The 13515-nt window shown below is 41.1% G+C and overlaps 1 protein-coding gene and 1 long non-coding RNA gene across 2 annotated transcripts in view; one reads left to right on the forward strand and one right to left on the reverse strand.

Annotated features, from left to right (window-relative positions):
• The window catches only part of LOC123582953 (myocardial zonula adherens protein), an 88951-nt gene that overhangs the window by 4666 nt on the left and 70770 nt on the right, over positions 1–13515 (reverse strand). The window contains exon 12 of the mRNA XM_045449610.1: positions 4908–5008. Within this exon, the coding sequence (XP_045305566.1) occupies positions 4908–5008 (101 nt within the window). The remainder of the gene's footprint in view (positions 1–4907; positions 5009–13515) is intronic.
• Positions 3107–8176, forward strand: LOC123582956. The gene is made up of 2 exons (XR_006704670.1): positions 3107–3212; positions 8086–8176. It is a non-coding gene; the product is annotated as an uncharacterized LOC123582956 (long non-coding RNA).

The following is a 13515-nucleotide window of genomic DNA, read 5'->3' on the forward strand; positions in this document are numbered from 1 at the left end:
TTAAAACCCCTGAAATGACAGTGAGTGCCTTCTCAGCCCTTTCCTTCCGTCTTTGCTCTAAGATCTGTGCTCTCTAGAAATGTATGGAATGCAGGGGTTAGATGAAAAGGAGAAACGAGGCAGAAGGTGGTATTTGAGTCAAGTAGACACAGAGAACCTGGGTCTCCAGCAGGCTGGTGGCAGGGGGTATGGAGGTCATGAAGCAGGTCATGCAGGGAGGAGATAGGACTGTGTGGGCACTGAGGCCATCCTGGAGCAGAAGTGCCCACAGTGTACTGAGCTTAGGGACCTGGTACCATGGTGGCGGCCACCACTGGAAATAGCAAAATGCGCCCTCTATGCTGGGACTTCATACCTGTATCTTACTTCACCATCCCAGCAAGTTTCTGAGGGAATTACTGTCGAAAACCTTCCAGTTCTGAGTGAAGAAACTGAGACTCAAAGAGGTTAGGGATTTGCCCAAGGCTGTAGATGTAGTGAGAGGCGGACCCAGGACCTAAACCCAGGTCTAATTTCTAAGCCAGCGTTCTTAACCACTACTAAGAGGAACTGGCTTCGATGGAAAAAAAAAAAAAAAAAAATGATGCAGTCAGCTATGGATGCTGTAGGTGGGTATGAAGATCAATCAGCCAGCACGCTGGGAGCACCCAGCAGGGAATGAGGACTTGTGTCTGGAGAGGCTGGAAGTACCTGAGAGCTCAGCACAGGAAGGGCAGAAGTAAAGCCAGGAGACTGGCCGCCAGCTTTGCAAGAACCACTGTAACCAAGACAGAGCCATGAGAAGCTCCCGTAGTGAGGATCGGAGGTGGTAATTAGCGATCAGATGAAAATCCCTGCCCTGATGGAGCTTATGTTCTAGTGAGGAGAGGGAGAATAATCACAAAGAAGTAAAACATAAGCAAAAATTGCTTCTTCGGGGTCCTTTATGAAGCAAATAAATAGGTTGTATTACAGTACAGATCACCTGCGTCGGTCCTCACTTGGTATGTACCTTTCATTCATTCAGCCAACAAATGTTTATTGAGCATCAAGAAAGTGCTAGACTAGGGGGTGAGCGAGCCCAGAGTCCCTGTCCACAGGAGTACACAGTGTTGGCAAAAATGGGGAAATGGTGGTGGTAGGGGGAGGAGTTCACAAAAGGGGCTTATTGGCTCTAAAAGTAAAGAAAAGGCTGATTTCCAGTTTTCCCAGCATCAAAACCAAGCAGCTCTAATTATAAGTCAAACACGGTTAGCAGCAGCACATCACGAAAGGCTTTGCAGGTACAGGCAGAAATGAGTCCTGGGTGGCCTGCTCTACTGTGGGGCTTCGTGCCTGGTGCCTGGAACACCCTGGGACTTATGTTTTACTTCTGACATCTCAGTTGGAAGAGACGTCATCCATCACTGGGCCTTCCAGAGGTTTTTTTTTATGCAATGTCTAGAGGGTTCCAAACCACTGATAGTTTAATTGGAGAGCTTAATGCATACTGGAGCATGATAGGCTTGAATCCATTTCACAATCAATCCATCTCATAAAATTACTAATAACCATCAGTAAAAATTAAGTTAATGAAACTAACATAGCATACCCAAATTCACTTGTATTTGATACAGCGTCTTACATAATAACCAGAGTTTTGGTTTAGTTAACAGTAATAATAACTGTTATTAAGTGCTTAACTAGTTATCGTGCTAAATGCTTTATATACATGGTTTCATTTCATCCTCATAGAAACCCTGTGAGATTTGATGTTGTCCTCTTCACTTCTGTTTTAAGGATGAAATCTTTGAGGCTTAAGAGAGATTAAGTACCTTGCCCAAGGCTGTGCTCAGCAGCTGGCTGGGCAGGGAAGCCCCACAGCCTGAGGCTCCCACAGTCAGGTTCTTTCTTTCTTCTTTTCTTTTTTTTAATGTTTTGTTTTTTGAGAGGGAGAGAGAGGGAGACACAGAATCCGAACCAGGCTCCTGGCTGCAAGCTGTGAGCACGGAGCCCGACTCAAGGTTTGAACTCATGAGCCATGAGATCATGACCTGAGCCGAAGTTGGACTCTTAACCGACTGAACCACCCAGGCACCCCTGTCAGGTTCTTTTTGAGAGAACATGAAGTGAGAACAAAACTCATCTGCATAATTGAGGCTTAATTCAATACTTCTATTGATCTAAAACATTTTGGAGGAGGCTGGGCTAAGATTTTTTTTTTTAAGTAATCTCTACACCCAACATGGGGCTCAAGCTCACAACCTCAACATCAAGAGTTACGTGCTCTACCGACTGGGCCAGCCAGGCACCTTTTGGAGGAAGTTGTTTTTAAAATATTCTGGAAAACACCATGGGCTCTTGTATTAGATGGAAGTTTAAAGTCCAAGTAAGAACCAGGAATTTTGTTAAAACATATACGACACAATTCAGCAACTCTGTTTATTGTTATTTTTTGAATGTTTATTTATTTTGAGAGAGAGAACGAGAAAGCAGAGCCGGGGAGGGGCACAGAGAGAGGGAGAGAAAGAATCCCAAGCAGGTTCCTCACTGTCAGCCCAGAGCCAGATGTGGGGCTTGATCTCAGGAACCCGTGAGATCATGCCCTGAGCCAAACAAAACCAAGAGTTGGACATTTGACTGACTGAGCCATCCAGGAGCCCTCTATTTATTCTTTTTTAAATCACACATGTACCACACCAGGACTTTGAAGACCTGGTTTTAATCCTGGCTGTGTGGTTTCCAGTAAATCACTTCTCTCTGGGCCTTGATTTTGGTATTTTTCAAACATGGGAATTAAACTAGACTTGGGGTGGGGGTTGGAGGAGCTCCTGGCTATGTTGCTTAAGAATCCGACTTTGGCTTTGGCTCAGGTCATGATCTCACGGTTCAAGTTCCAGCCCCGAGTTGGGCTCTCCACTGTCAGCACAGAGCCTGCTTCGGATCCCCCGTCCCCCTCTCTCACTGGCCTTACCCCCTTCCCTCAAAAATAGACATTAAAAAAAATAATAAATAAACTAGACCAGAGGGTTCTAATTTGTTTTTGACCATAGAACTCTTTATTCAAACAAAATCTCACTTGGAATCCAACACACAAAACATACTAAAAGCTGAGTTTCTCAGGTTTGGTTTGGTTTTGTTTTCCAGGAGGGGGAGTGTCCCCACAGGCCAGCTCCTTGCTCACCTTCTCACCCCGAGGCATCCGGAGGCCTGACCCTGAGCCCCAGCACAGAGCCCAGCAGCACCGAGCACAGGTGGGAAACTGCTACTCTGAATTCTCTCTAAAGACCCCGAGCTCCTCACCACTCGGGCCCGCGTGGCACCTTTCACATAGTAGGCACTTAATAAATATCTGTGAGGAAGCGAATGAAATCTTACTCTGCCTTTCCGGAAATGCGGACACGTAGTTTTCATTTCCTCTGCTGATTGACCTACGCAGTTAAAGTGCTAAGATGGATCCTGGGGGAAACCAAATGTTCCGTTTATGGAAAAGCTGCTTTTAGATACTGAAGTGGCTTCCAAGTCCACCATGGCCATAAGTTAAGGGTCTGTCAGCACTTCCATTATGAAAACCGCTTTGTGGTTTCATAACTTAGCCATAAAAGTTTGCTGCAGGCTATCCTTCGGCATACAAATTGAAAACCTTGTTTTAAGCCAAAATGTGGGAATTGGAAAACAAACAATTTATTGGTTTCAGACATAGTTTTATACAGGTCTTAGCCAAACAAGATTTATTATGTGGGCAATTAAAGTGGACTAAACCACTTGATTCTTGAAAAACAAAAAAAGGACAGAAATGATCAAACTTTATATTTCACAAGGAGGCCCTGGACATGATCATTCTTTTTGGCTTTATTTTTATCCGGTACTTTGTCCCCCACATTGATGAGACCTCGAGTCTACTTACCTACCCTTCTCCCTGCTTGTGCTGGTTAAATCTGAGCAATCACCTACTCAAACCACTGACTTTACTGAATGGTAAACTGAGGCCTCAGCAAAGAGAGTCCAGCCTGAATGTATCCCGCCACTAACTAGGGGGACTAGACCCAGGTATCTTGGTGATCGGCTCACGGCCGTTTCCCACCAGATGTAACATTCAAGGTTCCAGGATTCTACATTCTTCTGGCTTGCTAATGTCTGATGCAACACACACAAATACACCCTCCCACAAACAGTATATGAGGTACTTTGTGATTTTGGCTACCTAAGTCATAAGCCACATGCTTATAAACTTGTTTTATGTCCTCTTTGGGCCAAGCACAGATTTGAGCTCCTAGAGATGGTGGGTTAGTTACTAGGTCACAGACTCTCCTCTTACTAGGGAGAGACCCAGGCATGGGTGTGTGGAGCAGCTTAAGAACAAACAGGTCAGTCCTCGAGCTCAGAAGTGCAACTTAACAAACAAGGCGGTCGTTCTTGTTTGTCTGTCATGACTGAAACAGATCCGTTTATTTGCGCCGGTGCTTGACAATACAGTGTTACGGCCCTGGGGACCACGTGCATTTGTTCAAGACTTAGAACTTCTCCTCTGTGTTACCAAAGCCCCTCGCAGGCCCCTCTGGCACAGTCGTTAAGTGTCTGCCTCCCCAGACCGCATGTGGGGCAGGAATCAAATCTCATTCCTCTCCCTATGCCTCTGGCACAAAGAAGGTACTCAACTGATGTTTGCTGAGTGAATGAATGAATGGATAGAGAAACAAATGCGTGCACTTACGACAGGGCCAATCTTTCTCTGATGTGGCTTCTCCAGGCCTCTCTTCACTATCCCCTCTGCCCTGCACAATGCCCCTGCTCCCTCAGAAACCAGCCAGACTTCTCAGCAGCGATCATTTACTGTTGCAGAAATATTTTTGATAGAAAGAATGCAATTCTGGTAATAACAGCCCCATAAAGTATTTTCCTAAGTCAAAGAGGAATCTGAGTCAGAAAAATAGGAAATTCCTAAATACCTGGGTAGAAGATCACAGCCTACTCCAATCTCTCTGGTTTCCACCTCAGGCTTGGGCTGGGTTTCTGTTAAATAGTCCAACCTGCTTTGTAGTTCATTATTCTAGAGAGGAGGAAAAAAGTACTTTTAGTAAAGCAAATCTGTCCCCCACAAACATGCCATGTATTACCCGATTTTCCCCTGTGACATGGACATGTCATAATGTATTTTTCGAGCACCTCTTACACAGTAGGAATTAAAGAAACACATCCTTACGGATAGTTTTCTGTGCATGTACATACATATGGATCCAATTCTGCATAAATGGAAACAAACGAAATACCCTATTCTTTGCTAAATTTGGGGTCTTTTTCACTCAGCAATTTGTTGTGACTATCTTGCCATGTTTATTAGTTTTCTTTTTATGTCAGCAAGATATTTTAATGGGTTCAGAGCATTCCATTGTATGGATGTACATTATTTATTTAACTAGTCTCTTATTGATGGCACTTAGATATTTACCACTTTCCTTGCAATTATAAATAAGGTACAGCTCATGTTTTAATACTCCCTTATTAAACTATAAAATGAGTAAGTCTATTAATTTAATTTAGTGGGAAATACCTCCATAACTTAATAATTAGTATTTCTTAGGTTTGGAAAATTCAGAATCTCAAACATATAAAGTAGAACAAGCTCCTTGGGATTAAAATTAGCATTCTAAATAGTTTTTCTTCAGGCCAGAGCCAGACATTACCTAGGTTGATGATTAGATGCTCAGGAATTGGAAATTTGCCCCATGGGGGAAATGAAGGACAAAGGAGCAGGAGGGTTGAGGATATTGGAATGAGAGTAGAAGTGACGGTGCCTGACACCTAAAGTGCAAACATGCAAATTCCAGAACGGGGTTAACACGATTATCTCTGTGCATTGAGAGCTTTCAATTTTTTTTTTTAAGTTCTTCTGTATTTTTTTTGTACATTACCAGTTTAATTCTTTTTCATTATTTTTTTTTCATCATGAGAAGCATAGTTTATCATCCCCATCACCTTATGCAACCATCCTCCCAGCCACCTCATCTCTAGTAACCATCAGTTCTCTATAGTTAAGTTTGTTTTTTGGTTTCTCTCTCTTTTCCTTTGTTCATTTGTGTTGTTTCTTAAAATCCAAATATGAGTGAAATCATATGGTATTTGTCTCTCTGACGTATTTCACTTAGCGTTAGACTCTCTAGGTCCATCCATGTTGTTGCAAACGGCAAGATGTCACTCTTTTTATGGCTGAATACTATTCCATTGTGTGTGCATGTGAGTGAATAATATACACACACATATATAACACACATATATATAAGTATACACAGACTACATCTTTATCCATTTATCAATGGACACTTGGGCTGCTTCCATAAGTTGGCTGTTGTAGATAATGCTGCAGTAAACATAGGGGTGCATGTATCCCTTTGAATTAGTATTTTTGTATTCTTTGGGAAAATACCTAATAATGCAATTGCTGGATGGTAGGGTTAGTCCTATTTTTTAATTTTTTGAGGACCCTCCACACCGTTTTCCACAGTGGCTGCATGAGTTTGCATTCCCCTTTCTCCACATCCTTGCCAGCAACTGTTAGACTAAATTTTCACTAGGCAATACCGTATCTACTTATCTATATCCTCAGAACATGGCATGTCAGAAATACAAAATATTTATGGAATAAATAAATGTATAAATACTTTTACAAGTAGCATGTTATTTGCATAATTAGAAAAAAATTTTTTTTCTTGCCTTTTTTTGTTTTAAATTGGACCTGAAGCTAAAGCACTACTGTAAGACACTAGATTAACACATGAAAGTTGAAAAGTCCTTTGAAAAAGAAGCTCATTTGTTTCAAAAGAAAGTGGGGTACAGCTCAGCTTCTGCTCCAAATGGCTGATTCCGAGGAGCAAAGCAGCCGCTCCGGTACAAACCCATGCTCTGATAGTCTATGGATCCTTGCACAAAAGTGGGAAATGGTGTACAGGGGGAGAATGCATTCCAGATTCGCTAGCAGCTGACAAGCCACGACAGCTGGATGGGCTCCAAACCTATCACTTAATGCTCAGGATAGAAAAATGTTGCTGCTGGCTTACTGCCTGAGGTACAACATCTACACACACACACACACACACGGCTTCCCCAGCAATATTTGGACTCTCCCATTCATTAGGAAAGACCAAGGCAGAAGAGGCTTGCCCATTAACAAGCTCCAGAAATCCCACTGCCTTGTCTCTTTTCTCAGAATAGAGTAATAATGACGATTTCACATAATTCTGAGTTGACTACCCATAGTTAGGAGGCATAAAAAACAGTACCCTGTTGGTACATTGAATACAGTGCATAGCAGACTGGTAGACACAAATCCTTTGTTCTATTTCAGAAGGACTCTGTGTGCACATCAGATACCTGCTGAAGGCTGATATGAAAACCCTGTTCTCTTAAAATTTAATGCCAAATATTTATATATGAGTTATCTACTATGTATCATGTCGTGTGTAAAGTTAGGGGAGCTAGTTAGCAGTTAAAGAAATAGGGCATGAGTTGCAACCCTTGATTTCAGTCTTATGAGGATACAGACTACCAAAGAGAAAATAACAAAATCATTAGTCCAATGCCAGAGGGATCCACAGACTATAAGGGGGGACTTGGAGAATATGTTGAGTGCAAGATGTGAAAAAGGATTGAACTGTCCATAAGAGATACAAAGGGATGAGTGGTACAGAATTGGGGAACATACCAGGTTAAGAACAAGCACCTTAGTGAAGTATGCAGGTAACAAGAGTTGCTTGTGAAGGGCTACATGCACCTTTACAAGGACTTTATACCCAATTCTATAAGCCCAGAGTCAGCCCTAGATTTTATTTCAACCACTGGCCCTCCAAGTGAAAGTTGTACTGGAAGGAAATAAAACTGTAGGTAGGAAGATTAGTCAAGGAGGCCACTGTAATTTCGTAGTTCAGAGAATGAGAGCTGCATTTATAACACTGAGCAGCGAGCACTCAACCAATGGTTGGTCCTGCAAAAATTAGCTATCAATCAACTCTGGACAGAAGACAAAAAAGCATCTATTAAGGTCTTTGGAGACTAAAGACAGGCGAGCTATAGAGGGGAGTGATAGGCTTAGAACGGGTTCTCTGTGACTCATTTGTTTGTTTTTGTTTGCAGCTTTGCCCAGGAGCAGTACTGTCATGGAGACCACACAGACACTTTAAAAATTCAACAGAAAGATCATCTTTCTGGTAGAAACAAACAAACACAAAAAAACAGAAGGAGTCCAGCGTAACCAGGACTGCCAAGAGTAAAGGGGAAACCAAAAGGAGAGTCCATGAAGGCAGAAACTCTAAATTCTGTGTATAGACTCAGCTCAGGTCTCCGGCAAACCCCTGAACCATACATGTATGGGGCAAACTCAAAGAGGTTTACAGCCAAGGCTTAAAGAACTGAACTGAGATATGAGCCATCACAGCATGGCAGGGTAGAGTTGGGTCTAACCAAATTCATTACCTAAAACAAAAACCTTAGTGCTGCTCAGAATAATAAAACGGAATCCAAAGTCTCCATAACAAAACCTTTACAAAGTCCAGGTTATAATCCAAAATTACTCGGCATGCGAAGAGTCAGGAAAATGTGACCATTCCCAGGAAAAAGGAGAACCAATAGATGCCAGTCCAGAGATGACTTGGATGTTGAAATTTTCAGACAAGGATTTTAAAACAGCTATTATAACTATTGAGCACAATGAGGTCGAAGAAAATATGCTTCTAATTGATGTAATAAAAAATCAAAGAAATAGAAAATCACTAGACTGAAGAAAAGAATGGAGATGATGGAGTCAGTGAACTTGAAGACACATTAACAAGTCATTCAATAAGAATAAGATAAAGATTGAAGATAATAAATGGAGCTTCCTGGAACTATGGTACAATTTCTAATGCCTAACTGGAATCACAGAAGGAAGGATAAAGAAACTAGAGCAGGAAAAATACTCAAAGAAGTAATGGCTCAAAATTTCCAAAATTTGGTGAAAGACATAAATTTACAAATTCAAGAATCTCAGCAAATCCCAAACAATTTTCAGAGAGAAATACACATTGGTATATCCTAGTCAAACTAGTGAAAACCACCAATAAGGAAAAAATCTTGAAAGCAATCCTGTTACATATAGGGAAACAATAATTTGAATTACCATGGATATCTCATCAAAAACGATGGAAGTCAGAAGACAGCGCTAAAAGGAACTGTCATCCCAGAACACTCTATAATTCAATGAAAGTCAAATAAACAGCTTACTGTCAGAAAAAGGAAAACTAAGTGAATTTGTCCCTATATGAGCTGCATTACACAAAATGCTATATAAAAGGTCTCCAGGCTGAAGGGAGATGATATCAGAGAGAGACAGATTTTCAGGAATGAAGAACATCAGAAATAGATACTATATGAGTAAATATAAAAGACGATTTTCTCTTAATTTCTCTAAAATACCATTAGATTATACATTATATATGTTACATATACATATTGTATATATCATAGACTATTGGGGCGCCTCGGTGGCGCAGTCGGTTAAGCGTCCGACTTCAGCCAGGTCACGATCTCACGGTCCGTGAGTTCGAGCCCCGCATCAGGCTCTGGGCTGATGGCTCAGAGCCTGGAGCCTGTTTCCGATTCTGTGTCTCCCTCTCTCTCTGCCCCTCCCCCGTTCATGCTCTGTCTCTCTCTGTCCCAAAAATAAATAAACGTTGAAAAAAAAAATTATATCATAGACTCTTAAAGCAAAAATTGCAATGAGTGTATTTGGGTTTGTAATGTGTGCAGATGGAATACCTGTAATAATAACAGAAGGGGGAGGGGGAAATGAACCTATATCATCGCGAGATTTCTACATTCCACATGAAGTAGTACAATATTACCTCTGAGTGGATTGTGAACAGTTAATGATGTATATTGTGATACCCAGAGCAACCACTAATATACTGAAGAAAAGAGAGCAAAATGCCAACTGATACAGTAAAATGAAATTCTAAATATTGAAATCATCAAAGGGGGAACAAAACAAATAAGCAAAAAATAAAAATAATAAAAACAAACGAGGGAATAAACAAAAACAATAAAATGATAGACCTAAATCCAATCATATTAATTATCAAATGCCAATGAACTATACAGTCCAGTAAAAGAGACTATCACAATATATACAAAAGCAATATTTATGTGCTGTCTACAAGAGATCTGCACTAAAGACAAAGACATGGATCAGTTAAAACTAAATGGATAGAGAAAGACACACAAGGCCAACAGTAAACTTAAGAGGTCAGGAATAGCTATATTAATACTGGGGAAAATAGGCTACAAGACACACAGTATGAACAAAGCAGTGGCAAACATTTTATAATAATGAAAAGGTCAATTCATCACCAAGACAAGCAATAAAAAAATGTGTGTCTAATGAGAGAGCTTCAAAATATATGAAGTAAAAAAAATAACAAAATTAAAGAGCTGGTCTAAAACCATAGTGATGGATTTTAACACCCTTCTGTCAGCAACTGATAGAACAATTACACAAAAATCAGAACATAAACAATAGTATCAACAACCTAAATCTTATTGATATTTATAGAACACAAAAATAGAATACCTATTTTTTTACACAAACGAAGAGAAATCATATGCTGAGCCATTAAACAAGACTCAATAAATTTAAAATAGGTAAGACCATACAAAGTATGTTTGCTGACTATAACACAAATGAGAAATAAAAAAACAATACAATATCTAAGAAACCCTGAAATATTTGGAGGTTAAACCACACACTTCCAAGTAACCTACAGGTCAAAGAGGAATCCCAAAGGAAATTAGGAAATATTTCAAACTGGATGATAATGAAAATACAACAGCAAAGTTGAGGGGTGCTACTGAAGAGAGCATGCAGGGACATTGATAGTTGCTGATATTAAAAAAGAAGAAAGTTTGGAGGTGCCTGGGTGGCTCAGTCAGTTAAGCATCTGACCTTGGCTCAGGTCATTGGATCTCACGGTTCATGAGTTCCAACCCTGAATCGGGCTCTGCACTGATAGCACGGAGCCTGCTTGGGATTCTCTTTCCCTCTCTCTGCCCCTCCCCTGCTCATGCTCTCTCCCTCAAAATAAATAAAAATTAAAAAAAAAAAAAAAAAACCTTTAAAAAACAAGAAAGCTCTAAAATCAGTGACCTAATGTCCACCAAAGGAGCTAGAGAAAGAGCGAAGTAACACCAAAATAATTAGAAGGAAGGGAATAATGAATATCAGAGCAAAACTCAATATGATGGAAAATAGACAACAGAGAATATCAACAAAGCCAAAAGCTGTTCTAATTTTTCAAAACGTCAAGAAAATTGAGAACCCCCTAGGCTAGACTGATCAAAGAAGAGAGAGAGTAGGGGAGGGTGGCATACAAATTATCAATAACAGGAATGAAAGGGATGCTCAAAGGAAGTAACTGGGTATCTACGTGGGGAAAATACATATATATACTATTCCTTCACACCAAACACAAAAATTCAATTGGATTACAGGTATAAATTAAAAAGCAAAAACTATAAAATGTTTAGGGAAAATCCCAGGAGAAAATCTCTATGAGCTTGTAGTAGGCAAAGATTTCTGAGGACACAAAAAGCACACAGTTTTCTTTTTAAACCTGCATCTACCATACATTCCATCACTATTCCACTATGAGGACTTTACCCAAGAGGAGTGAAGACGTGTACCCACATCATGACTTGTACAGTAATACTCATCACAGCTTCATTCACAAGAGCCCCAACTGGAAACTCCAATGTGCATCAGCAAATGAGCAGATAAATACAAGGGAATGCCACTTTGCAGTAAAAACGGGTGCATGCAACATGGGTACAGCGAAAATCATCATGCCGAGAGAGAGATGCTGGACACAGAAGAGTCCGTACTGCATGATTTCTCTTACAGAAAATGCAGACAAGTCCACAGTGACACAAAGTGATAAAGTGACCCTCCCACACACACAAAAAAACATCACTGGCTGCCTACAGGGGGTAGGGGGTAATGAATGGAGAGAGGGACCACAAAGGGACCCAGGGACTCTTTGGGAAGTGATGGAAATGTTTTGTATCTAGATTGTAGTGGGGGTTCCACAGGTACATACAGCTGTCAAAAGTCACTGAATTATACCTGTTAATTTTTGTTAGGTATTACATCACATTATAGTAGTTTCAGGTATACAACAATGATTCACTATTTTTTTTAATGTTTATTTTTGAGAGAAGGAGACAGCAAGTGGGGCAAGGGCAGAGAGGGAGACTCAGAATCCAAAGCAGGCTCCAGGTTCTGAGCTGTCAGCACAGAACCCAATGCAGGGCTTGAACCCACAAACTGAGAGCTCATGATCTAACCAACTGAGCTACCCAGGCACCCCATGATTCACTATTGAATATATTGTGAAGTGACCACCACAAGTAGCCTAGTTCCCATCTGTCACCATACACTTTACATAGATGCGGTTTGTTCACGTAAGTGAACACACAAGAAAAAAAAAGAAGGTGGGAGCCTCAACAGGATCAGTAGGAGGAAGTTAGAGAAGGAGGGACATATTAAGAAATACTTAAAACAGAAAACTGCCAGGACTCATACAGGCAAACAAAGCCTCTGCTCTCAGTCCCACAGACTCTAACTCAAGTAAGTGAATGCTTCTCAGGCTGGACCTCCAGGTCCCAGGGTTGTCCTTTCAAATACCACCCCCTTGTGTTCAGATGGGAAATGCAGCTCAGAGGCGCCGTGCCTTCCAGGAAGGAAGGATCTGGTGCAGCACCTTGTGGCATTTTTTGGCAATTAGGTCACAAGCGTATGGCAGCCACCTCCTCCCCCGACTCCCTCGGGCCCAGGGGAGGGAACGGCTGGAGGTGTAGCACACGCACTAAACAGGAACGCGTGTCCAATAAAATGCGGACGCGGAGCCCCGGTGCCTGGTGCTGCCGCCCCACTACTACACTGGAAAATTACTAATAGTCCCAGGAATGCACAACAGACACATTGAGAGGTTTATGTACCATACAACACGCATTAAATGCAGGGTGGACAAAACCAACTCATTTGACTCCTTTCCTCTTACCTTTGAATTTAACTGTAGGTTCAGGATTTGCAGCAGAGAAGAATGGAATGGAATCTGTTCAGTTTCAGAAAGCTTATCGACCTTATGGAGGCATATGCTTATAATTTTATTTTAATAACATTTTCTATATCGGAAATCGGGGATGGGATAGTCCTTCAAGAGGCAGGCACATAAAAAAAAAATTGCTTGGAAAAAAAGAAAAGGGAAAACGAATGGACATATTTTTGTGCCGGGGAGATTTTGAATTGGTTAATGGAACAAACTTTTAGGGATCTGGTGGGGAGTGGGTGTTCAAAATCTAATGAGTGTAAGCATTAGTAAGTACGAACGATGAATTCAGAGACCAAAATGATCCACATTCTCTATTTAAAAAAAAAAAAAAAAGGTGTGGCCCCTGGGTGGCTCAGTTGCTTAAGCATGCAACTTCCGCTCAGGTCATGATCTCATGAATTTGTGGGTTTGAGCCCCATGTGGG

Source organism: Leopardus geoffroyi, chromosome B3 (assembly GCF_018350155.1).
Source record: "Leopardus geoffroyi isolate Oge1 chromosome B3, O.geoffroyi_Oge1_pat1.0, whole genome shotgun sequence".
NCBI lineage: Eukaryota > Metazoa > Chordata > Mammalia > Carnivora > Felidae > Leopardus > Leopardus geoffroyi.